Genomic DNA, 24,549 nt, shown 5'->3' with positions numbered 1-24,549 from the left:
ATTATTGATTTATTTAAGGAAGTTGTAATACACTAAGTATCATTTGGTGCATGTGAATGAGAGAAAATAAAAGAAAAATACAAACACGAGGGAATTAGATCAAAATTCGATTTTGGAAAGAAAAGAATAGATTCACCTCTCTTTATGTTTTCAAGAGAATCGATTATCCTCTTTTACAAAACCAAAATCAATTATTCTCTCATGTCTCATCCATAATCAATTCTTATTGGTGTTCTTACATCCATGCAATAAATCCTTCTCTACCCATAACTGATTTAGTTGGATTTTATGTTCGCTATTACTTTTTCATTTGTGATTTTGTTTGTGAACTAGTGCTTGTTGATGAGGTTGAAATAAATTGCATGGAAGACAAAAAATAAAAAAAATAAAATAATAATAATAATAATAAATAATAATAATAATAATAATTAACTTTTACAAACTTTTCTCTTATTTTCGTACATTTCTAACCATATTTATTTGAAGGCATAATTCACTTTGACCTTTGTTTTTTCTTAAATTTACTTTCTCAAATCCATCTTCAACTGTTGCCATATGAAAATCATTGATTTTCCGGTCTATTTGTAACCACAGAATAGAAGTATATGAACTTTTAAATATTTTTAATTTGAATTAACGAATTAGAATTGATACACTGAATTCAATTCAATTCAAACCAGCATCATTAAATAAACTTAAGAATACAACCATAAATATCTAAATTCAATTCAGGGTGTAATTGAAAATGCTTTACCAAACAAATTCAGTTATATTTAAATAATATTGAAGTACGATGTTTAGAATCATAGAAAAATCAAATCTCAATCAATAAGTAAAAGATGCAATCGAAAAATTAACTCTAAATTTAGGAATCCATAAAAGAGTAATGAAGTAGAAAATTAAATTATATTCTAGAAATGTAAAGAGAAATAATAAAGAAGGAAGCTAATGAAAGAACTCGTGTTGAAATTAATTGAAGTTGTATAAGACTGTGAAAATAGTTGAAAGTGATCATGCTGTTCTTAAATAACAAAAATGACTTATCAGAAGTCACATTACAACTTTTTTTATGAATCTAATGAGAGAATGTTTCTTTGACTCAGACGCTTTTTCCATGTTCTTTGATTCACCACATATCAGATACACCATTGTGTTCTTGACCACCAATCCATTACCGAAATTCACAAAAATCTCCACATTGTCTCCAGATTCTAAATTTGACATTATGCCATGCCAATCTTCTTCATTAAAGAAAATTACTGTGCCATGTTTGTATATGTGAAATGTACACTTTGTGTAATTAACAATGACGACTATAGTAAATTCAGGTTCAATGATCTTAGGAGTTGATAAATAAACAACACCCAAAATCATTCCTTTCATGTCACGATCTTGAGGCACAATGAAAGATACAGAGTGTCCCTCACCCATATGGGCCAAACAATAAGGATCATTCACAGCTGGGAGACAAACATCACCACACTCACTGCTTGCCAATACCTACATCATAAGATAAAAGGCTTGGTCATTTATCTAATTTTTCTATTCAAATTGTCTTCTATAATCATTATTTTAACATTAATAATTACAAAGTGGGCATTTATAATCAAACACGCAACAATTCACTAGATAATCAAAACAGACCAATGGTAATTCATCTAAACTAATCTGATTAATAGTTTTATTTTGTATGTATCATCATTACGTCGTTAATGATTTACAAAGCATTTATGTTTTTGCCTCTTCTGTTACATTTCTACGACGATTGGAAATATAACAATCGTGAAGCAAGTAAAGTAAGAAAGTATAACAATTGTGAAGCCAACTAGCTGGTCGATCATGTATCAGCCCAGAGTGTAATCTAGAGAGTATAGCCGAATAACAAACACGCCGATTGATCATACACCAGTTCGGATGAACGTTCCAATGTTTGGAGTTTATGTCTCATATATCGGAGAACAAGTCCTCGAGACTGGTCGATTATCAAAAAGGTCGGCCGACCGTGTACTAGACCAAATTGCTAATCACCATCTCAGTGAGTAGGACAACAAGCTCGACCGACCACCAAACAAACTAGTCAATCATGAATTGGACTGATCTAGATGAACAATCACATACTAGATTAACCTTAAAGCTAATAAACTTAAGAGTAAAGTAAAATTATTCACAATTAGTGCTGTCAAAATGGATTGTAACTCATGAGTCAACCCGACCCACCACGGGTTTGAGCTGGGTTCGGTTTCAAAAAAATATAATTTTTTTTATGCGGGTTAGTTTTCAACCCGGCTCACTTAGAACCCGGTTCACTCGAATTAAACCCGTGGTGAGCTAGGCTGACTCACGACCCACCTAATTTAATTTAATTATTTATTATTTTGTGTTTCAATATTATTAGTTAGCATTTTTTATTATATTGCAAATGAGGATAGAAAAAAGGATGTTTCAAGAGAGAAATATATTATAAATTTATCTATTCAAGACTCTAATATTATAAATGGACAAATGATACAAAAATGATCAATATAAAAAACTTATTTGTTAACGTTTTGTGTTTGTTTTTGGATTTGGATTGTATGATATTTTTTTTTATATTTTGAATTGTCTTTGAGGTTTAACATCATTTTAGAGTGAAATTTATTTAGATTTGAATTAAAGTGAGCCAATGAGCCAACCCGTTTAACCCACCAAACTATGGTGGGTTGAGCTGGGTTCAAATTTTTTCAGCTCGCTAATAAATGAGTTGGGTTGGATTGGCTCACTAATTGACCAACCCATGGTGAGTCGGGCTGGGTCGAACCGGGTTACCCGTTTTGACAACTCTACTCACAATTGGGTCGTAATTATGGTTGTAATTATGTTAGGAAAATGATGAAGATGAATTTTTGATGATGTCCAAATCAAGTTAAGAGAAATCAAGTCAAGAGAAATCAAGATTCAAGAAGATCTTATGAAGACTTGTATTGCAATGGAAAGCGTTTGTAATAATTGTAGATTAGTGTCTAGGACTTAGATTTTCAGTGGTTTTGATTCCATGTACTTTCATATTATGTAATTGATGTTCAGAGTCAAAATCGCACTATTTTAATCGATTAAAACTAATATTAATCGATTAAACAAAATAAAAGCTGAAAACTTAAACTCTCTTTGTATTAATAGATTAAAATACCTTTTAATCGATTAACTAATCGATTAAATAGTGGATTAATCGATTAAAGGTAACTATTGGAGTTTTCTAGCCGTTGAACTAGTTATTGTACTCATTTTAATCGATTAACAAGAATATTAATCGATTAAAAGCGTTAAATGGCTGAAAATTAAGAACGGAAGAGTATTTGCTTGAGTCTATAAATAGACTCTCATTTTCCTTCAACAAAAACTCTTCCCTTGTGCTCTAGAACTCAGAAATCATTGAGAATTGTATGATCTTGTTTAGCTAAAGAAACTCTTGTCCGTGGAGCTCTTGAAGTGCTACTGCGATGACAGAGGAATAGTTGGTTCATCCTTGGTGCATCTGAGGAAGGGTTCAGAAGAGAAAGTCATCCTTCGTGAAGTATTCGAAAGAAGTGTTTCATCCTTTTTGAAGACTCAAAGGAGGTGTAGGTTCATCTCTTGTGGTATAGAGGGAGATGTTTTCTAAACTATTACAAATTGTATATGTGTGATTGTAGCTTGTAATTGTTTTGTGATTAGTGAATTGTTTATCTTGTTTTGAGATAGGCGACTGGACGTAGGATTGGTAAGATCCGAAACAGGATAAAATCATGTGTGCAAATTTCTCGCAACCATACTCTCTTTATTTGTTATTATTATTTGCTTAGTAAGTTTAATTGAGTAGAAACTTAAAAGGCACACATTTTTATTATAGACCAATTCAAACCTTCTTGGTTTGTTATCCCACGCTAACCATTTCGTTGCAGCTGCTCTGACAATTGGTATCAGAGCTTGATTTGATAATTATTCAAATGCCAAGATCATATCAAAGTTTTGCAGAGGGAGCTTCTATCAATAGACCACCCCTATTCACAGGTGAAAATTATGCATTCTGGAAGGAAGATTTAGATATGAAAAGAGAGAAACCAAGGATCTTCCTCAAACTACAAATGCTACGATTGTAGGGAAAAGGGATACTTAAAAGCTGACTGCCCAAATCAAAAGAAGGGTGAAGAAAAGAAGTTCTTCAAGAAAAAGAAAGCCTGCATCGCATGGGACGATGAGAACGAAACAATTTTTGACTTGAGAAATTCTGATGAAGAAGCAAACATCTGTTTAATTGTGAATGACAACACTGCTGGAAGCCAAGTAAGTATATCTAGCGATTCTGATAATTATAGTCAATATAGTGAAGATGAATTGCATGAAACTTATGCTGCTTTAATAGTAGAATCTGAAAAATTACATAAAGCTCATAAGAAATTGAAAAAGGATTTCAAAGAATTAAAATTAAATTTTGAAAATATTCTTGAGGAGAATAAAAATTTAAAATTAAATTTTGAAAATATTTTTGAAGAAAATAAAAATTTAAAATTAAATTTTGAAAATATTTTTGAAGAAAAAAAAGATTTAAAAAATAAAATTTGGTTTAAGAAAAGGGTAAATTTACTAGTAGTGATGAATGTGCATCTTGTGAAAATTTTAAGAAACTACTAGAACACACAACCTTAAGAATGTAGTAAAAATAATAAAAACAAGGTTGTTAAAAATAGGTATGTTCCTAAATTTAAAAATAAACATAACAATAGAACCCGTAGAATGTGGACAGAAAAAGGAACAACTTATAGGAACACAAATGTTGTATCATGCTTTAATTGTATGATAAAGGGTCATACTTCAAATAAGTGTAAAATTAAGCATTATGGTGTTCCAAGTGGTAAATATGTTTGGGTTGTAAAATGATTTCAATTTCTTTCAATCTAACCCAAAGGACCCATACAAAGTAGTTTGGTACCTAATGTTTAACATTTAAGATTTTTTTTTAAATAATGGAAAACAAAATTTAAGAAAATTTTATTCCAGGGCCGATGAATCTATTTTTTCTTGGATATTCTCTAACAAACAATGCATATAGAGTTTTTCAATCGGAAAGCATTTGAAATAGAAGAATCTGTGCATGTTGTCTTTGATGAAATTGTAGACCTTCAGGCAAAACCTCTTGAGTCAGATGAATTAGATGCAGGTGAAAATGAAGACTTGCAGAAGACCACAAATGAACCAAGGAATAATAACAATCCTCAAAATGAAGAACTAGACAAAATGTGATAACAACCTAGAGGATTATCATTACACAATGAAATTGGAGACATATCTAAAGGGGTAAACATTAGAAGAGATCTAAGAATTTTAGAAATCTCTTAGGATTGCATTTTGATCCATTTTGTGCAATTTTAAGCGTTTTATGAAAAATAGTGCTTTTAATCGATTATTCTTTAAAATAATCGATTAAAGCTAATCGATTAAACCTATCTTTAATCGATTAAATGTGTTCCAGTTTCGCATATTTGAAAATCTAGCCATGTTTTTGTATGCTTTAAAATTGCTATCTTGTATGGTTGAATGTATGTTTAAACAATGATTTTTAAGTTCTTTATCCTAAAATTATATGCTTTAAATCTCCTATTGTGTATGTTTGAATGAATCTTTAAATTTGAAATATATTTAGCTCATATGCATACATGCTTTTATTAAGGGAGAGTATTATCTTAGGGGAAGAACAATTAAACACATATTTTTAATTATGATAAAAAAGGGGGAGAAAATGTTTAAAGCTAATTTATTTGTGTTTATTCACTAATGTTTTTTTCTTTCATAAGTTCTGTTTTTATCCAGATTATTACTAAAAACTTTAAAGGGGGAGAATGTTAGCAAAATGATGAAGATGAAGTTTTGATGATGTCCAAATCAAGTCAAGAGAAATCAAGATTCAAGAAGATCTTATGAAGACCTGTATTGCAATGGAAAGCTTTTATAGTAATTGTAGTTTAGTGTCTAAGACTTATATTTTCAGTGGTTTTGATTCCATGTACTTTCATATTACGTAATTGATGTTCAGAGTCAAAATTGTACTATTTTAATCGATTAAAACTAGTATTAATCGATTAAATAGAGTAAAAGCTGGAAACTCAAGCTGTCTCTGGATTAATAGATTAAAATACCTTTTAATCGATTAACTAACCGATTAAACATTGGATTAATCAATTAAAGGTGACTGTTGGAGTTTTCTAGACATTAAACTAGCCGTTGTACTCATTTTAATCATTAACAATAATATTAATCGATTAAAAGCGTTAAATGGTTGGAAATGAATAACGAAAGAGTAATTGCTTGAGTCTATAAATAGGCTCTCATTTTCCTTCAACAAAAACTCTTCCCTTGTTCTATAGAACTCATAAATCATTGAGAATTGTGTGATCTTGTTCAGCTAAAGAAACTCTTGTCTGTGGAGCTCTTGAAGTGCTACTGCGGTGACAGAGGAATAGTGATAATGCTAAATTTTACCATTATTTAAGCATCATTTTAGTAGCAAAATCAACTCCTTTCTAACTTATAACTTGTTAAATCCTCTTCTTTTGTCTTGTTTTCTAAATAATTGTGTTTTTGGCTACTTTGATGTACTTTCATCAATAATCCCTTATTTTGTAGCTAATAATGAGCTTGGAAGAGTCTCCAACAATTTATAGAGCTGAACCAAAGCAAGCACACGCAGAAACGCTCGTTGCCAGCAAGAGGACGCTCGTCTAGGACGTTTAGAGGGGACGCTCGTCCAGCAAAAGAGAGAAGAGAACGCGAGCCCAGGAGATAGGACGCTCGTCCAGAACGAGAGGACGCTCGCCTAGGATAAGTGGACGCTCGTCCAGAGTGGAAGCACGAGCGAACGCTCATCAAGAGAGGCAGAAGTGGACGCTCGTCCAGAGAGGCAGAAGTGGACGCTCGTCCAGCCAGGCAGAAAAGGACGCTCATCCAGCCAGGCAGAAGAGGACGCTCGTCCTAAGAGATGCGCAATGGACTCTCGTCCAACAAAGAAAGGAGAGAACGCTCGTCCAGAGAGGCGCTCAATGGACGCTCGGCAGGAGAAGAGGACGCTCGTCCACTTAGCAGTGGACGCTGCTCGCCCAGATGGTCCGCGCCCGGGCGCGAAAGTGGCGCCGGGCGTGATTTTTCCAGTGAGTTTCACGCCCGGGCGCGACTTTTCCAGAGAGCCCTGCGCCCGGGCGCGACTAAGAGGGCGCCGGGCGCGACTTTTTCTGATGTGTCAGATCCAGTCTATTTAACCCCAAAACGCGAAGGGGAAATGGTCTTTGGTTCTTTGGAGGCGCAATTCACTGAGAGGAGAGCTTGGAGGGCTACTAGGGCTCGTGGGAACACTCCCTTCTTCCTCTTGGATTCTTCATCTTCTTCCATGGCCATTTTGTAAGCTTAAAGGCTCTCCATGGAAATGGAGAGCCAAACCCATCTTGTTGGGGTTAGTTGTAGCCTTTGAATCTTGTGTAATTGTTGAATGATTTGAATATATATATGCCTTTTCTATCAATTGCTAGTATTCTTGTTTCCGATCTTAAAGCTTGCATGTAATGGGGACGTTCATGACTTGATTTTGGGGTTTCATGGATTATGGGGACGTAAGATGAAATCTTGAACTGAAATAAGAGTCCTTGTGGTCATTGATTCTAGGGATGGAAGACGATTCACATGTTGTCTTAAGATCCTAGCTCTTTAATGCGGGTTTGCTTGTTAGATTGTCCAAGGGATTGGAGTTTGATAAGGAAAATCTAGGCTCTTTCACCTAAGGGATTAGGGCTAGAGTGTTTTAGTGGATTGACTTTAGTAAATTGACAGAGAGGAGATGAAATTGGTTTTACACAAGAGTGCACTGGTGAAAATTAACCTTAACAATGTCATTTCATACCATTTCTAGTCTTTTCCATTTCCAAGTGCCTTCAATACCAAAGTCAAAACCTTGTAATTATGTATGAATTTACGTTTCTGCACTGGTTTTGTAAATTGATGTTATGTTCTTGAGTCTATATGAGTTGTTAATCGCACAATTCTCTAGTATTACGAGTCTCTTGGGAAAACGATACCCGGTCTTACCGGTTTATTACTTGAAACGATTCGGTACGCTTGCCGAAATTACGCCCAACAAGTTTTTGGCTAACAAATAGCTGGTTCATCCTTGGTGCATTTGAGGAAGTGTTCGGAAGAGAAAGTCATCCTTCGTGAAGTATTCGAAGGAAGTGTTTTATGCTTTGTGAAGACTCAAAGGAGGTGTAGGTTCATCTCTTGTGGTATCAAGGTAGGTGTTATCTAAACTATTACAAATTGTATCTGTGTGATTGTAGTTTGTAATTGTTTTGTGATTAGTGAACAATTTATCTTGTTTTGAGATACACGATTGGACGTTGGATTGGTAAGATCCGAACTAGGATAAAATCATCTGTGCAAATTTCTCTCAACCTTACTCTCTTTATTTGTTATTATTTTTTGCTTAGTAAGTTTAATTGAGTAAAAATTTAAAAGGCACACATTTTTATTAAAGACCAATTCAAACCCTCTTGGTTTGTTATCCCATGCTAACCATTTCGCTGTAGCCGCTCTGACAATTAGACCAACGTCAATGAAAAGCCCATCATGAAACCTATAAAGAATGTTTTGGGGTAAGGAGATAAGTTACGTGTAGTAATTGTTGCATTAATTGTTATTTGTCAAAAGTTGAGCTAACTTTGACATCATATTACCTTCTGCAAGTACCCTCTGACTAGTTTGAACGTATAGGAGATTGCTTTTTGGACAACATTTGAACTTCGGAAAACACAACGCAATTAGTACGGTTGACCTTGACCCCATACCCAAAACATTTTGGTGCCCACGTGGGATCGAGTGATCAACATAGCAGCGGAGAAGTCAGAGAACCAACCCTGACCAACTTGAGATGCTCGAAAGTATGCAACGACGATGCAACACAAATATGAAGAGGAGCTGACGATCCTTCAGGCTGAGAACACAACTATGCATGAGGAACAAAGTGTCAAACATTCAATGCCTCTTTAACATACCTATCTTGCCTCAATCAGGCCACGTGAGGACCCTTGCAAAATTATGCATGAATGCAACATGGGAGCTAGGAGGGATAACTCGTCCATGCTCATTGTGAACACGATCAGGTTACTTCCTTTCATGTCGAGCATAATGTAGATCCCCTTTTCGGGTTGGTGGACCCTCTTGGTTTTTGAGAAATTTGATGGCTCCACCGACCCTGACGAACATCTTAGGATGTGCATGAACCAAATGACACTCTAAACTTCAAGTGATCCCTTATGGTTTAGGGCTTTCTCCATATCTCTCAAAGGAGAAGTGTTGACATGGTTCAATTCCCTACCACCCAACTCCATCTACAAATTTGTCGTCATCCGCTCACGGTTTGAGGCTCAATTTGCCACGAACAAGCCACATCATCTCACATATCTTGCTTTGGTGAATATAAGGCAGGAGAAGGAATAATCACTATATGCATTAATGGAGGGGTTTGAGAAGACGGTAAGGCAGATCATGAACCTTAGTCACGAGGTGACCTTGCCCCTCAAGATCATGACCTTATGGTTTGGACTCTTCACCGAGAGCCTTTGTATGAAGCTGGTGGAGAACATGGATGAGTTAAGAGTTGTAATGTTCATGCAAGTTGAAGATATGCAAGATTTTCAATAACAAATGAGGCAGAAAGCTTCAATGAGTGAAAAGAAGAGGGAAAATAAATTGAATGGTAAAAGAAGCGACTCTCACCCGAAGGAGCTGCCTAGGGAGGCACTATTTCACTAGTACACCTTAATCCTTATTTAACAAAATAAACTTTTCTCTAGCTTATAACCTTCTTAATCCTTAATTTTATCTTGCTTTCATAAATAATTACATTTTGGACTACATTAATAAAATAATATCACTAATCCCTAGCTTTTGTATCTAATTTAGTGACAAGAAGGCCCTATATTAAATCAAAGAGCTTGACAACCCAAAGAAGTAGGAAAAACAATAAAAATGGGAGTTTTTTAGGTGCTGAGCTCCACCTCCTGGCTACTAACCGAGTGATTTACAAAGGCCACACTATTGAGCACCCTTTTATCATCACTGAGCACTAGTTTGACAGAGAGTAGCCCTTGGCAATCCAACATCTAGTATTGAGCGTTAAGGTTAGGGCATTGAACAAAACTTATGCCGATATGGCAAGTTATGCTCTATTTCTCCTTGTGGCTTGAAGAAAACTAGGTCTTTGGTTGTTGAAGGCACTAAAACACATTTTGGAGCGTAATGAGGTCTACTAGGGATTTCAAGAATAAACCTTCCTTCTTTTGTGTATCTCCTTCTTCTTCCATCTTCCATTTTGTAAGCTTGGTCTCTCCATGACAGTGGAGAGCTAAACCCATCTTGTTGGGGATAAATGTATTCAGTAAAGTCGCTTGTATCTTATAAATGCTTTGAATATATATATATATATATATATATATATGCCTTTTCCACTAAATGCTAGTACTCTTGATTATGATCTTAATGTTTGTTGTAATGTGGCCATTGATAGCTTGATACGTGGTTGATTAGGTATTGGGAAATATCTTTTGAAACATAGACTTGGAACAAGATACCTAATGAAGGTTGTATTTAGAGATAGAGCTTGACCCATTAGTTATCTTAAACCCTAGTTATTAAAGCGGGTTTGTTTGTTAAAGGTTCAAGGGATTGACTCTTAATAAGGAAACCTAGGCTCATTTTTCTAGGGGAAGGGTTTGGATCTTCTTGTGGGTTGGTTGACATTAGTATTTTGATGGAGAGGTGGTGAGTTCTTGTATGAATGAGAGTGAAGTTGATGAAGTCTAACCCCAATAATGCCAATCCATAGCATTTCTAACCTTTTTCCCTTCCTAAGTGTCTTTAACTTTCAAAGTCCAATTTTATTATTTATGCACCGATTTATTTACTTTGCACATAATATCAAATTCATGAACTATTCTTTAGTCTAGAAAACTAATTTAGTTTATTATCTTTATAACTACATGAATTTAGTCTTTTTGATCAAATTTTGTTAATTTTATTTGAGGTTTTAAACACATCTCTCAACTAACCAGGTCTCAAACAATGTAAACAACTGAAATGGTATCATGAAATATGTTTGAAACGTCAAATAAACTTAACAAAGTTTGGTTAGAAGGATTAAATCCACACATTTCTAAAGTTGTGGGACCTAATTGGGTCAAAGTTTCAAAGAGGGACTAATTCCAATTATCACTAAAAGCTAAGGAAGAAAAAAAATATTTAACCCTTAATTGTATCATTTTTTAGTGTTACACAAGTCTCTTGAAAAACGGTACTTTGTCTTAATATCTTTATTACTTGGACAATTTGGTATGCTTGTCAATGAGTTAACACAAATCTAAGCGAGAGGAGAGAAGCCCGTAGTTCAATAGTGCTAAAAGAAGTACTCACCATATCAACATAATCTTAGAGGAATTCGTAGGAGGCGAATAATTAGCATTTATGCAGAAAAGACATATCCGAGCATTAAAGACCATTCACCTCATTGACAGGAAACTGAGGACTACGCCTTTGTCACCTTTATGGACAAAGACTTTAAAGCTCCAGAGCTTGACCAGGTTGCCAATTATGGGGTGAGCAAAGTGTTGAACGCCAAGGGAGCTCGATCAACATCTTGTACTAGAAGACGTTCTTGAAGATGTACTTGTCTAAGGACCTCATTGTCCCATACAATGAGAAAATTATTGGGTTCTCAAGAAAAATGGTGGACACTTGAGGTTATTTAAATCTTTGGATGAGATTTGGGATTAGACGGAACAACCACGAGATCCGCGTGAAGTACATGTTAGTTGAGACCAATACTTCCTGTAATGTGTTGGTTAGGCAGTCCTGCCTTAACGCCTTTGGTGTCATATCTCCACACCTTATTTGGTGATGAAGTTCCTTTCAGATAGGGAAAGATTTGCATGATACACACAAATCAAAAGACCGTGTGAGAATGCTATGCTACAGGACTCAGGGTGACGACTTACGTTCTGCCACACAAAGCCTGACCATCTGAAGTGGCCATGGAAAATTTGGATCTCTATACCAACACAAAAGACATAATGGAGCTGCAAGGTAAAGTTAATTCGTTGGACCTACGGAAATAGGATGACTAAACAACCAATATGGGCAACAACCTAAGTTTTAAGCAGGAACAAGCCGTGCGAGAGTGCCACGAGCCAACAACGACCTGTTCACATGGACAACCATTGATATGCCAAACTTTTAGCCTATTGTGATATCCCACAAGCTGGCCTTATACAAAGAAGTCCAACTGGTTGTCTAGAAGAAGCACTGCCAGGGTGAGGAAAGAAGAAAGGCCTTTAAGCGAGGTCAAGAAGTTATAAGAGGTTGACTTCATTCGGGAATTTAGATACACCACATGCTTCACGAATGTGGTCATGGTCAAGAAATCCGGTGGTTAATGGAGGATGTGCACTGACTTCACTAACCTGAACAAAGCTTGCTCAAAGGAAGCCTATCCTCCCTTTACTACTTTTTAAAATATCAACAACCACTAAATCTTTTAAAATCCATTAAATCTCTCTTACTATTCATATTTTATTTTTATTCTTTTTCCTTCTACACGCCTCCTACTTAATTTCTACACCATTTACTAAAAGCAAAAAGACCTTTTTACCCTTGGGCCTAAAATTCAAATAAAACAAAAGTTTACTTTAACTCTCTTTCTCTATAGAATTAAGCCCACACCTATTCAATCCTAATTCACTCTTCTATCAACAAGCCAACACAACACATTGGTACCATCACACACACACAATCACCAAAAATAACAACATACTAATAATGTGTTCCAATTAATCAACCATAACATTAAATAATTAACATAGCAATAAAAAATAGTTTTTGGAGTTTGGTGTCAAAAGAAAGCTTTTGGAGTCTAGTTTCCAATAAAAAAAGGAATAAACTCATTTGGAGTTATGTATAAAGAGTTATGTGCAAAATAGTAAGCAAACACTAGTACAATTTTTGCTTTTAAACTCGCACAATATACCTCACTTTACACCAAACCACTGCCTATCACATGGCAGTGGCAGTTTTGTAATAAACCGGAACTTATAGGCCTCGGTTGCATGCAGAACCGGTGCAAAACAGAGATACAACCTCGGTTGCAAGCAGAACAGGTGCCTAAAAGGTGTCACATTTATGAAAAAGTGATACGAGCTCAGGCTTTTTGGCTGACAACTTTATGAAAATGTGATACTACCTCGGTTTCTCGCAGAACCGAGGCATAAAGCCTGAGTTGCCACCTCGGTGAACTTAGACCCGGTGCCAAAACATTCATCGGCTTTGATTCCTTTCTGACCGAAGCATATAGGCTTCAGATTTTTCATTTTAAGCATCGTTTCGTTCATAACCGGTGTTGTAGAGCTTAAAAATTCTCAGAGTTTGTTCATTTCTTCTTGCGCTGCTGCTGCTTCTTCTTCTTTCTCTTCGCGCCGCTGCTGTTCATTGGTTGTGTTCACTGCTTCTTCGTTCTTCTTTGTGTTCATTGCTTCTTCTTTCACTTTAAGCTTCCTTGTGTTCATTGCTTCTTCGGTTCTTCTTCTTCGCGCTGCTGCTTCGTCATTGCTTCATTGCTTCTTCTTCGCGAATCCACTGTTCCACTTCTCCCTCTCACGGTTGAACGTCCTCTCTTCTCACCTTCACTGCCTCCAGCGTCGTTGTCCAACGCCGCCGTCGTCTCTGCCGTTTGTCGACATTGCCTCCACCTACTATTCTCACTGCCACCGTCTCCCTCTTCATCAATCATAAACGAAAGCCCTAATCCCCAATTTTCTTTCACTCTTTTTCTCTCTCAACGATTCATCTCTTTTGAATCCAATCCATGGCACCTATGGGTCCCGGTTTCCGATTCCACCGCATCGACGAAGAGCTGGTGGTGTTCTACCTGAACCTGAAGCGCAAGATCACCGAAAAGCTCTAATCCCCAATTTTCTTTCACTCTTTTTCTATCTCAGCGATTCATCTCTCTTGAATCCAATCCATGGCACCTATGGGTCCCGACTTCTGATTCCACCGCACTGACGAAGAGCTGGTGGTGTTCTACCTGAATCTGAAGCGCAAGATCACTGGAAACCTGTCCCGATACGACACACCGCAGTGGTTGATGTCTACAAGCTCGAGCCTTGGGACCTTCCCCGTTAGCATTTTGCCCTTTTTTGTAGTGTCGAATTGTTAGCAATAGGGTTAGGTTCAAAGGATTCAAAGTGTTTTTTAACTTATTTTTGCTTTTCAGCTCTGTCGAAGCTGAAGACGAGGGACTTGGAATGGTACTTCTTCAGCGTGATGGACCGCAAGTATGGAAATGGCTTCAGGACCAACCGCGCCACCAAGAAGGGCTACTGGAAGACCACTAGAAAGGATCGCCTTGTGGCCCATGGCGACCGCACCGCGGGGATGAAGAAGACCCTCGTGTACCACGCCCTTGTTCTTTCTATCACCGATTCCCACCTCTGCCAAGTTCAACTACCACTGATTCCCACCTCTCCTCAGGTACCCCTTATAGGCCTAAGATGGTTGTGAGAGCTTATATTTTTGCTTTGTTTAACGAGAATTTGAAGCCTGGTCCAACGTTGAGAGAAACTTTGGATTGTTCAAACCAGATGGTAGCATTGCTTATGATATAGGTTTCACAGGACTTACTTCATCAACAACCTCCTCCTTTCTTTCCTTCAAGGTATGCTTGCTATTACACTTTGTATTATTCATGAATTTTACCTATAATTTGTAGAAAGTGATGGTGATGATGGAGAAATTATGCATTTGCAGGGTGTTGGATCTTTGTATGTGATGGTTTCTGCAAGTTGTGCAACTTTTCTTCTTGTAGCATTATAAGCAATCTCAGAATTTGTTTGGTTTAATAAAACAAAGGTTTATGAGTTTCAAGAACCAGAATTACATGTAAGTGTCAGATTGAACATTTTTCATGTTCTCAAGATATTGTCTCTTGTTGTTTGGTCTGGTTGGCCATTGAAGGGTGATTAAGCTTCTATAATTGGAGGTTCTATTAACTTTGTCAAGGAGCTTGAGCAGAGGCATAAGACCGAGGCATATAATTAGAGGAAAAAAAATAAACCCTTTTACTACCTTGGTTCAACAATAAACCGAGGCCAAAAGTCTAGCAGAATAAAAAAAAGTAAAAACGAAACACCCTCTACTGCCTCGGTTGTATTTTAACCGAAGCAAAAGCATATATCTTTATGTCTCGGTTCAGAACTGAGGCAAAAAAGGTAGACTTTTTACCTCGGCAGTATATACCTCGGTTACGGAACCGCTGTCTATGAGCAAAAATAATTGCTGTCGTTTCTCTAAACTGCACTAGTGAAATGTCAGTTTTGACAACATCCTATTTTACTAGAGTACTTAGGTTTTGATGCTAAAGATGAGGGTTTCTCTTCCTTTTAGTGGAAGAGAATGATGAATGAGTAAGAGACCAAAAGCTAAGAGAAGGAAGGAGAAATGTTTTAAGGTGAATGAGTTTGGTTTTAAGTAAGGTGTGATGTTGATCTTAAAAATATAAGAGAAGAGAAAAGTAGAAAAATAAGTTAAGTAGAGGGTTAGTTGTTTGTATGTACATAAAAGTGAGAATGAGTATATGAAAGTGGTAAGTTGAAAATAAAGAAGAATGATTTTATGAATTAGGTTTGATAAATGAGAATGGACGTAAGTGAAGAAGTGTGCATGTGGGTCAGATGGATTTTCTTAAGGTGGATGTACCCTGTAGAGAGATACATGAAGATCTTAAAGAGATATATCAAAAAATAGTATCGACCAAAAGCTTCAATCATAAAGCGGTACGTTGCAGAAGAAGCCATTGAATTTTATTCAAGTTATATGTCGAGTTGTGAACCAGTGGGACTTCCTAAGAGCAGACATGAAGGAAAATTCGAAGGTAAAGGTGTTCGAGGTGTGAAAATTGATGATCAAGATCATTTGTACATTTTAAACAACATTATTGATGTAATTCCTTACATTTTTTAAAACGTTAATGAAATAAAGTCAGCACACCCAAGAATGAGTGAAAAATGGACTCTTAATGAATATATCAAAACCTTCTTACAATGGTTTAAGAAAAAGATTTATGCGACTCCAAATGTTTTAGAAAGTCTATTGAAGCTAGCTCGTGGGCCGAACACAAATGTGATTACATATGGTGGGTACTATATAAACAATATTTCTTTTCAGACAAAGGTAGAAGATGACAAAAGTAGAGTTCAAAATAGTGGGGTTACACTACAAACTGAGGTTGTACACTTTGCTAGTTCTAAAGACAAAAATCCAATCACAACATCCATGAGTTATTTTGGAATAATACAAGAAATATGAGAAGTTAATTATGTTAGTTTTAGAGTCTCAGTTTTCAAGTGTAAATGGGTTGATATAAATTTCGGTGTTATGACACATGACTTTGGTTTCAAATTGATGGACCTTAATAAGATGAATTACACTGATGAACCATTTATTATGACTAGTCAAGCAAGACAGATATTTTATGTAAATGATCCAGCAAATAAAAAGTGGTCAGTGGTATTGGAAGGAAAAAACATGCACGGATATGATGATGAAGATTCTCTTGATATATTTGAGACATCTTTATCATGACCCATTGAAGCAAGGTGGATGACGAAGCCGATGACATCCACCCAATTCGGAGTGATCACAATGAAGGGATATGGGAGAAAACATATCTTAATAGGTTTTGTGTTATTCTTTTTTATATCCTTTAAATGTTGTTGTATTTATCATATTTGATGTAGTACTAACCTTGTAATTTTCAGGTATGTCGAGCTTGGGATTAGGATCAAGAAAGAGCGTACGTGGTCGATCTGTGACACAATTGCCCGATGTGACATCCCGACCCGTTGTGACGGAGAGGATACATGTTGAGATTGACCAGAGATCAGGTATGCCTTCAGGGCCACATGTTGATAAGTTTAGGAGTTATCTGGGTATGTTAGCAAAAACCAATGTTTCGATCGTTCTTGCATCTTGGGATGACGTCCCAAAGGTCGACAAGAACCTTTTAAGGCAAGACATTTAGGTATGTTTACTTAAAAGAAATTTGATATACTGTTTACTTTGTTCTTATTATGTCATTAACATGTTCTTTGTTTTAAAAACCAACATTTTGATATTCCAAAAACTGGTCAATTAGAAAGAGAATGTTATCCCATGTAGCGATCAAATGGAGGGATTTCAAGACAAAACTGACACGTCTATATGTCTTTGGAGACAAACAACACGAGTCTCCTTGCGACAAGTACAAAATAACTAAGGAGGAGTGAATGCAGTTTCGTGCATCTAGAGAGTCTAGGGACCGACATGTTTGTTTCTTAACATATTTCTTTAGTTAGTTAATGCATTAATTGTGATTTTACACTTATGAATATACATGGTTTGACAGGGTAAACGGTTAGCCGCCCAAGAAAGAAAAAGGCTAAATGATTAACCACACGTGTTATCACGAGGTGCTTATGCATTAGTTGAGAGGAAGATGAAAAAGAGTTGAGCAAAGGCCTTAGGACTTGAGTCCCCCGACCTAGCACCTACACCCGCTAGGTACGAGATGTGAAAGGCTGCTCGGACTAAGTCGGATGGAAACATGACATCCTCCTCAGCTGCCTTGATCTCACAAAGAATTGTAAGTTCAAATTCTAAACATTGATTGGTTGTGTATTCATCATCCCATGTGTTTTATGTAACAAAGTTTGTTTTTTATATGCAAGATAAGTTGGTTGAGCAGCAGACTCAGGGAACATTGTTTGGCCAAGGTAGGGATGACATTCTAACAATGACCATTGGAAAGCTCGAGCACCTAGGACGTGTACGTGGTGTTGGTGGGGCGATTGGTCTTCGTGACTACTTTGGCCCTACACAAAAAAAAACTGAATCCTTGAGTCAGGAGACAGTAAGGAAGATGGATCTTCAGTGGGAGGAAAGGCTCAACCAAAGCATGAGATATATGGAGCAACGATTCATGGAGCAGCTACAAGAACAAAAAGAAATCCAAAGAGCGCTTGAAGAGAAGCTGCATTCCATGACCCAGGGCACCATGGGGTTCCACTTAAGCTCCAACAACACATGAGGTCAGCACAAGAGGATCATGCTCTGTTGTAGAACCTACTGAGTATAATGGTCAGTATGAGCTGTTGGTTGATGGAGATCCCCCATGCATTATGGTTGTCGAATGAGTACTTGAGGGAGGACAAACTATTCATGGTGTTTCCTTATTATCCCACTACGTGCATGTGACGATTGACGAAGTTCGGGATCCCTAGGCTCAAGTGCCGGTACCCACTTCAGAAATTCATTTTGTGGGGGAAGCCATAGAAACATTTATAGCCTGGCCTAAAGCATTGATCATGTTACACATTGCTACATCACATGTATAATATATTTCTTATTAGTATTTCTATGTTATATTTATAAATATTGATTGATAACTTTAAAATTTTTAATTTCAGTTACGTCGTTAGAAGCAGTTGATGCATGAGCCATTGAACCTTTTGGTAACATAGTTGAGACCAAACAAAATTATTTGCAAACATGGATGGCTGAGTCAAATAGAGACATATACCTTGTGCCATACATTGATGGGTATGGATTGTTCAATGTAAAATTTCATTAAAGTTTACTCAATTAGTTTACTAACTATTTTTGATACATGATAGGTCTCACTGGCAACTGATGGTCATCATTCCCAGACAATGCAAAATTCTATGGTTTTGTTTACTGCACAGGAGGATGAAAAATGACTTGAAAAACATGCTTCAAGGGTCAATGTTTCTCTTTTTATGTTTCAAATTCATGTTGACCTTTAATTTTTATGATAAATATAGTATATTAATATTACCTTGTATTTTCAATGTAAATAGAGTTATGGGTAAACCCCGAGGTCAGCTAGTTCAATTCCTGTATCCAAAGGTTATAAGTCATTTATAGTTCTTATTAATTTTCTATCTTATTGAATGATCTAAATGTTTGACGATTTAGTTTGTCATTTTAGTGTAACAAGCAGCTAGATTCATGGGAATGTGGTTACTATGTCATGTTTCGGATTAAAACCATCATTCGAGCTGCCATTACAGATGACTGGATTGAGGTAATGATGCTTACCTTCAATACATTACAAATCAAATTCATCTTTGAACATATGCAAACATAATGAAATTTTTCTTCATTTTGCAGCGCTTCAAGAATATATATCGTATACCTGAGGATGCAATTAAAAAGATAAGATAAGAGTGGACAACTTATGTTCTCTAGAGATGGACTAAGAGGAAGACTTCTATTGTTGTTGAACATTAGTTACCTATAGTTTAAGTTTAATTTTTTGATAGTTTAGGTTTTGGATTGTTTTTTAGATTATTTAATTAGTATTTTGTTAACTTGAAACGCATAAAATATATTATATTATGTTGTGATGGACAATTTTCTGTTTTTCAGGTTTTATTGTAAAAATAAATTAATTTAAAAAAGAAACACCCAATAGACGTCGGTTAGTGTATAGAAAGATGTCAAATGGCTTCTAGTGCCAATTCCAGGGTTTTTTGCGCTCAGTACGAGCAACCGTTGCTCAGCACCCGTAGACGTCGGATATGATGGGAGTCGACGTCTCGTATGGCGTCTGCTGGGGGGATCTGACGTCTCTATAGACCTCCGATTGGGGGGAGCCGACATCTTTTAAAGTCCCTTGTAGGATTCGACGTCCCATTGACATCACCCAATAAGACATCAGAGAGGGATCAGCCAAAAACCCAAAATAATAGACGATAAAAGCCTTTTCTACACTAGTGGTCAATGAAAAACTCGCTCATTCCCTTTGCAAACATGTAAGGTGATCATGTCAGCACTCGTATCAATGTATGACTACTCAACACAATCAATCAACTTTTGGCCCCAACAAAAGCGAGTCACATACCCGAAATTCTTTATATTTACAGTTATAGATGCACTGCCAACCGAGCCTAGAAGACGAAACATCATCCACGTACCCTCTGCCACTTTCTCCAGAAGACTCCTCGGATGAAAAAAGGCGAACACTTAACATTATTATCTTAGTACGATGAACGATCAATTTTGATTATTAGTACATGATGAGAGGTGAAAATAATAGACTAGGTCCACCCCTATTTATAGCCTGAGGACCTTTCCTATCATTCATCCTCTACTATCAAATCAAGTTGCATCCAATGGCCCAAAGAATCCTAACGTTGCATACACTAACAAACACAGGATTCAAAGCATCACACTCTTCTCCCAATGGTAACAATTTCAAACAAACAAGTTCCAAGGGTAGGTAGCACAAAAGTCGAATGGCTAGGCATAACCCTTTGCGTTTCTTAAATGCCTATGCTTAGTCAAACGTCAGTCTTTCTTCACCATGTTGACCAACGAATCAGCTGCAAGTCTTAGCTAGCGACCATCAGTGACTCTAGCACGTGCACCAATCATTCACGGTCGCACAATCTTGGTCAATCATAACAACAATCACCTCCTCAATGATCGAAGCCCTTCTAACTAGCGAGCAAGACGACACACAAGAATGGATTCCAATTAGGGAAACCCTCCTATTCAGGTTACAATTGCTGATAAACTAAAAAGTAAAGTATAATTACTTGGGTCATAATTAGGCCAACATTAATAAAAAGCCCACCATGAAATCTATAATAAAGGTTTGAGTTAAGGAGGTAGGTTGAGTGCATTATTTGTTGCATTAATTGTTATCTATCAAATGTTGAGCTAACTTTGACATCATAGTGTCTTCTGCAGGTACTCTTCAACTGATTGAACACACAAAAGATCACTTTCTAGACAACATATGGACTTCGGACAACACAACGTAACCTGAACAGTTGACCTTGACCTCATGCTCGAAAAATAAAGCAAAATCACTTTATTAGTGGATTACCAAAATCAGAAACTTCTAGATGAGGTTCTATGGCAATATAAATTAAGCGTGCTAAAATTGATTATTGTAATTTCAGTCAGATATTTCATTTGGATTATTTTATGTTCTCTTCATTAATAGCTAAAATGATAGTGAAGGTATGAAACAAAGAAAAAGTTAGAGAAGAACCTCATATATGTTATCGCTGACAGCATTGAAGAATTGATGGTATGCTCCAACACCATTCAAAGAACACCTGAAGTGCTTCTTTGAAATTCCTGATTCTGTAATATTCGTAAAATATTCAACCAAAATATTTGTCACTTCCTTAGATAATTGAAATTCGGTGTCACATGCTAACAAAACACTTCGAACATTTGCAAGGGTGCTAAGCAATGGTGCAATATCAATCGTATTATCCATCATATCCATGCAAAACGAATGAATATAAGAAATGGGATTCATTGTTGGTGACATCCAAGACCGAATGATAGAAGGAAAAAGATTATGAGATAATCCCTCAAATCTTCGTAGGGACATATACCCAATGCCTTTTGAGCTTAGAATTGAAAAAGGCACATGTTTGACAGCTGTATTTTCAGCAATTACAGTTATCAAGGATTTCAACTTTGCTATATCTTTATCCATTATGTGAATCTCCGAACAACCAGAGAGAATGAGAGTTCTTAAAGATTTCAACTCATATATCTCTTTTGGAAGATTGTTTAGACTTGTACAGTCTTTCAAATTTAGCAGTATAAGACTGTTGAGTGATCCAATAGATCGGTGTACTTTGAGCAATCTTGAACAATATTTGAAAATGAGGTGTTCAAGACTTGGTAATCCGGTAAAGTCAGGGGTTATAGTTAAATACTTGGAATGACTGAGGTTAAGGACTTTTAGCGATCTCAAAACCTGCACCATGATAGTTTTTCATTTTAGAAATATTAGAGTAGAAATAAAAAATGAAATAAAAGCAAGCTACTAATTTATTTTAATTGTGTTTTAACGAGAAGTGGCTCGTAATAAAACCTGGGGTGTTTTCCAGAGAAATCGAAGAAGACTGCGTTTTAAATCAATCGCTGTTGCATCATCCCAATAAAAGTTCTTTGGTAGATATTCTGAAGAAAGCCCATACGAACTGATCCATCTTAGTTTCTTAAGAAGGTACTCAGAATTTACAGTCGCTTGTACACAACTGAGTGAAGGCAGTTTCACAGGCAACCACTGCAGGGCTTCTGTCCCCTGTGAAGAAAAGAGCAAGTTAAAACAAATGTACTGCATAGGAGAAAGAAAACACTTTCGAAAAAGAAGTTTCAAACCACATGTAAAGAATGTTCTTACATAATTTGCATCATTATCAAACAACAGTCGCCTGTTCTTCCCAAGATCCTTTCCTGAATTTTCACGAATAATTCTTATTCCGATTTCTTGTAGCAAAGGATGCATTCCAAATTTGTTGTTCTTGTTAATTTTGATGAGGTTACGCTCCATGAGAACTCTTATTCCAATATCAGCGTCTACTCCACAGCCATTTAGGATCTTCCTTACATAGGTTCTGCTCTTACCAACAAAGAAACAACATACATCAAGGAATATATCTTTTTCCATTTCATTCAGTGAACTTTCGATGCTTACTTTTATTATCTCTGGAACATGAAACATGCCAACTATCGCAAATTTAAACAATAAACTGTGCCATTCTTCTTTCGTCTTTTTAAATAAAGTACTTCCAACGACTTCAAGAGCTAGTGGTAGTCCTTCACAATAACTAACTACTCTTCTTGCAAGGTCTTTGTATTCTTCTTTTGGTTTTGGTTCTCTAAATGCGTGCCAACTAAGAAGCTCAAGGGACTCCTTTTCGTTCATTTGCTCTACCCAAAAGACAGAATTACCTTCTCTCAGCGGTTCTTTATATGTTGATGTAAGGATTATAACAGTTCCTTCAACGAACCATTTATGACAATCCAATCTGTCTAATAAACTAAAGTTAGAAACATTGTCAAGTACAATGAGCATCCTTTTCCCAGAAAGTCTTTCCCGAATCATACTTCTTCCCACATCAATGCTAGGAATCTCCACCTTTTGTTTTAGGACATCTAAAAGAAGTTTTTCTAGTAAACGAAGATCTTGTCTTATTCCGCAAACTGTTGAAACACTTTCAATGAAAATTTTCTCCTTGAATGTCCAATTAATTTGATTGTAGATGGCTTTGGCAAGAGTGGTTTTACCTGATCCTTCCTCTCCACATATCTCTATCATACAAACTTCAGTGGATTTATTTTTGATAGTTCGAATAAGATCTTCCACGTGGGATTGTAATCCAACTGGAAATTTAGTAGCAGACAAGACTGGTAAATTAAGAACGCTCTGAACAATTTTCTCCACTAGTTCAGCATCACTCCTTCAAGTTCAAGAGCAATTATAGATGAAGTCATGTATTAACAAAATTAAATCCCAGGCTTAAGAGATGGTTGATTGAGTGAGTGATGTACCTGTGATTGCTCTCATCCCATCCAAAGAAATTTGCAGCTTTGGTGAGTGCATGGCTCCACCTGGACATGCCATGCTCCAGTTCTTGTCTTGAAAATGTTCGTTTTGCAGTTGCCTTCAATTCTTTTCCAAAGTAACCGTTCTGAAGACGTACATCAGATGGTTGGATTTCATAATATACGGGCAGGACATGTCGACAATAAGTTTCGTGCCATTTGATGATTTGTTGAAGCTGATTAAGACACCAAGCAGATTGAGAATAGGTTTGGGTGAAAACAACAATTGCTACCCGACAGTGGCTGAGAATAGGTTCTTGGATGTGAGTTGACTTCACTGCATTGTTGTGGTGAAGGAAAGTGGTGAGACCAACAGTAGAGAGGGCATAATTGAGATGAGAAACAAATTTTCTGTGGATGTCTTCTCCATAGAAGTTGATGAGCACATCATACCTCCGTGGGAGTTTGTAGGATGAGGAGGCGTTATCCATGGAAAGGAATTGATGAGAGGTCAGGAAGAGTTAGAAAGAGAAACTAATACTGCTAGACAGTGAAGGAGTGAATACATCTTATAACAGTTATATAGTTTTAATCTTTTATTCATAAATGTTAAATACAATGTTAACACATATAACAGTTAAGTCACATTTGAATTTTTATCTAACTATTGTAATACTGTTAAGTTAACGTATATAACTGTTTGTTTTCCTTTAATAACTTCAAAGAGTGTTGGTCACATTTTTGAGAAACAAATTTCCTGTGGATGTCGTCTCCAATAAAATTGATGAGCACATCGCACTTCTGTGAACATTTGGGTTGAAGAGGCGAATTCCATGGAAGAAGTTGATTAGGTCAGTTAGAAGAGAAAGCAATAATGCAAACTGAAAGAGACTATGTTGGTGACCTGTACATTGGGAGGTACTCTTTGTTTGTAATGTCTTATTAAGTGTCCCTACAAAAAGACAATTCCACACAAAGTTAGCGGTGTACCGGTGAAAATAATAAATGTACAATCAATTAATCTTATATTTGAAAAATGTCAATCTATTTATTTACAAGGTGTTGTGGATGTTTTATCTCAAAGGATTA

At 36.4% G+C, this 24,549-nt stretch overlaps 1 protein-coding gene across 3 annotated transcripts; it reads right to left on the bottom strand.

The window, feature by feature from the left end:
* Positions 1 to 946: 946 nt before the first annotated feature.
* LOC108346365 (disease resistance protein RPV1-like) lies at positions 947 to 24,127 on the bottom strand. Of its 3 annotated transcripts, none has more exons than XM_017585445.2 (5): positions 23,467 to 24,125; positions 22,316 to 23,375; positions 22,004 to 22,216; positions 21,161 to 21,886; positions 947 to 1,500 (listed from the first exon to the last, which is right to left on the bottom strand). In XM_017585445.2, the coding sequence occupies exons 1-5, from the start codon at positions 23,949 to 23,951 to the stop codon at positions 1,051 to 1,053; spliced, it is 2,934 nt and encodes a 977-aa protein (XP_017440934.2). In that variant the 5' UTR covers positions 23,952 to 24,125; the 3' UTR covers positions 947 to 1,050. The 3 variants fall into 3 exon arrangements, with proteins under 3 accessions (XP_017440934.2, XP_052724206.1, XP_052724207.1); XM_052868246.1 differs by lacking the exon at positions 947 to 1,500 and adding an exon at positions 19,573 to 20,601 and having other exon boundaries at positions 23,467 to 24,127; XM_052868247.1 differs by lacking the exon at positions 947 to 1,500 and adding an exon at positions 19,573 to 20,597 and having other exon boundaries at positions 23,467 to 24,127.
* Between the last annotated feature and the right edge of the window lie 422 nt (positions 24,128 to 24,549).

The sequence above is a fragment of the Vigna angularis genome, chromosome 9 (assembly GCF_016808095.1).
Source record: "Vigna angularis cultivar LongXiaoDou No.4 chromosome 9, ASM1680809v1, whole genome shotgun sequence".
NCBI classification, from domain to species: Eukaryota; Viridiplantae; Streptophyta; class Magnoliopsida; order Fabales; family Fabaceae; genus Vigna; species Vigna angularis.
This window is presented reverse-complemented; position numbering and strand designations above follow the sequence as displayed.

Bases quoted from the DNA above. Each gene is read 5' to 3' on its own strand.
- LOC108346365 (XM_017585445.2), bottom strand. From the start codon at position 23,951: ATGGATAACGCCTCCTCATCCTACAAACTCCCACGGAGGTATGATGTG. The intron at 22,217-22,315 runs GTAAGAACATTC...TTTTCTTCACAG, and splicing joins TTGATAATGATGCAAATTAT to GGGACAGAAGCCCTGCAGTG. The intron at 21,887-22,003 runs GTTTTATTACGA...ATCATGGTGCAG, and splicing joins TTCTCTGGAAAACACCCCAG to GTTTTGAGATCGCTAAAAGT.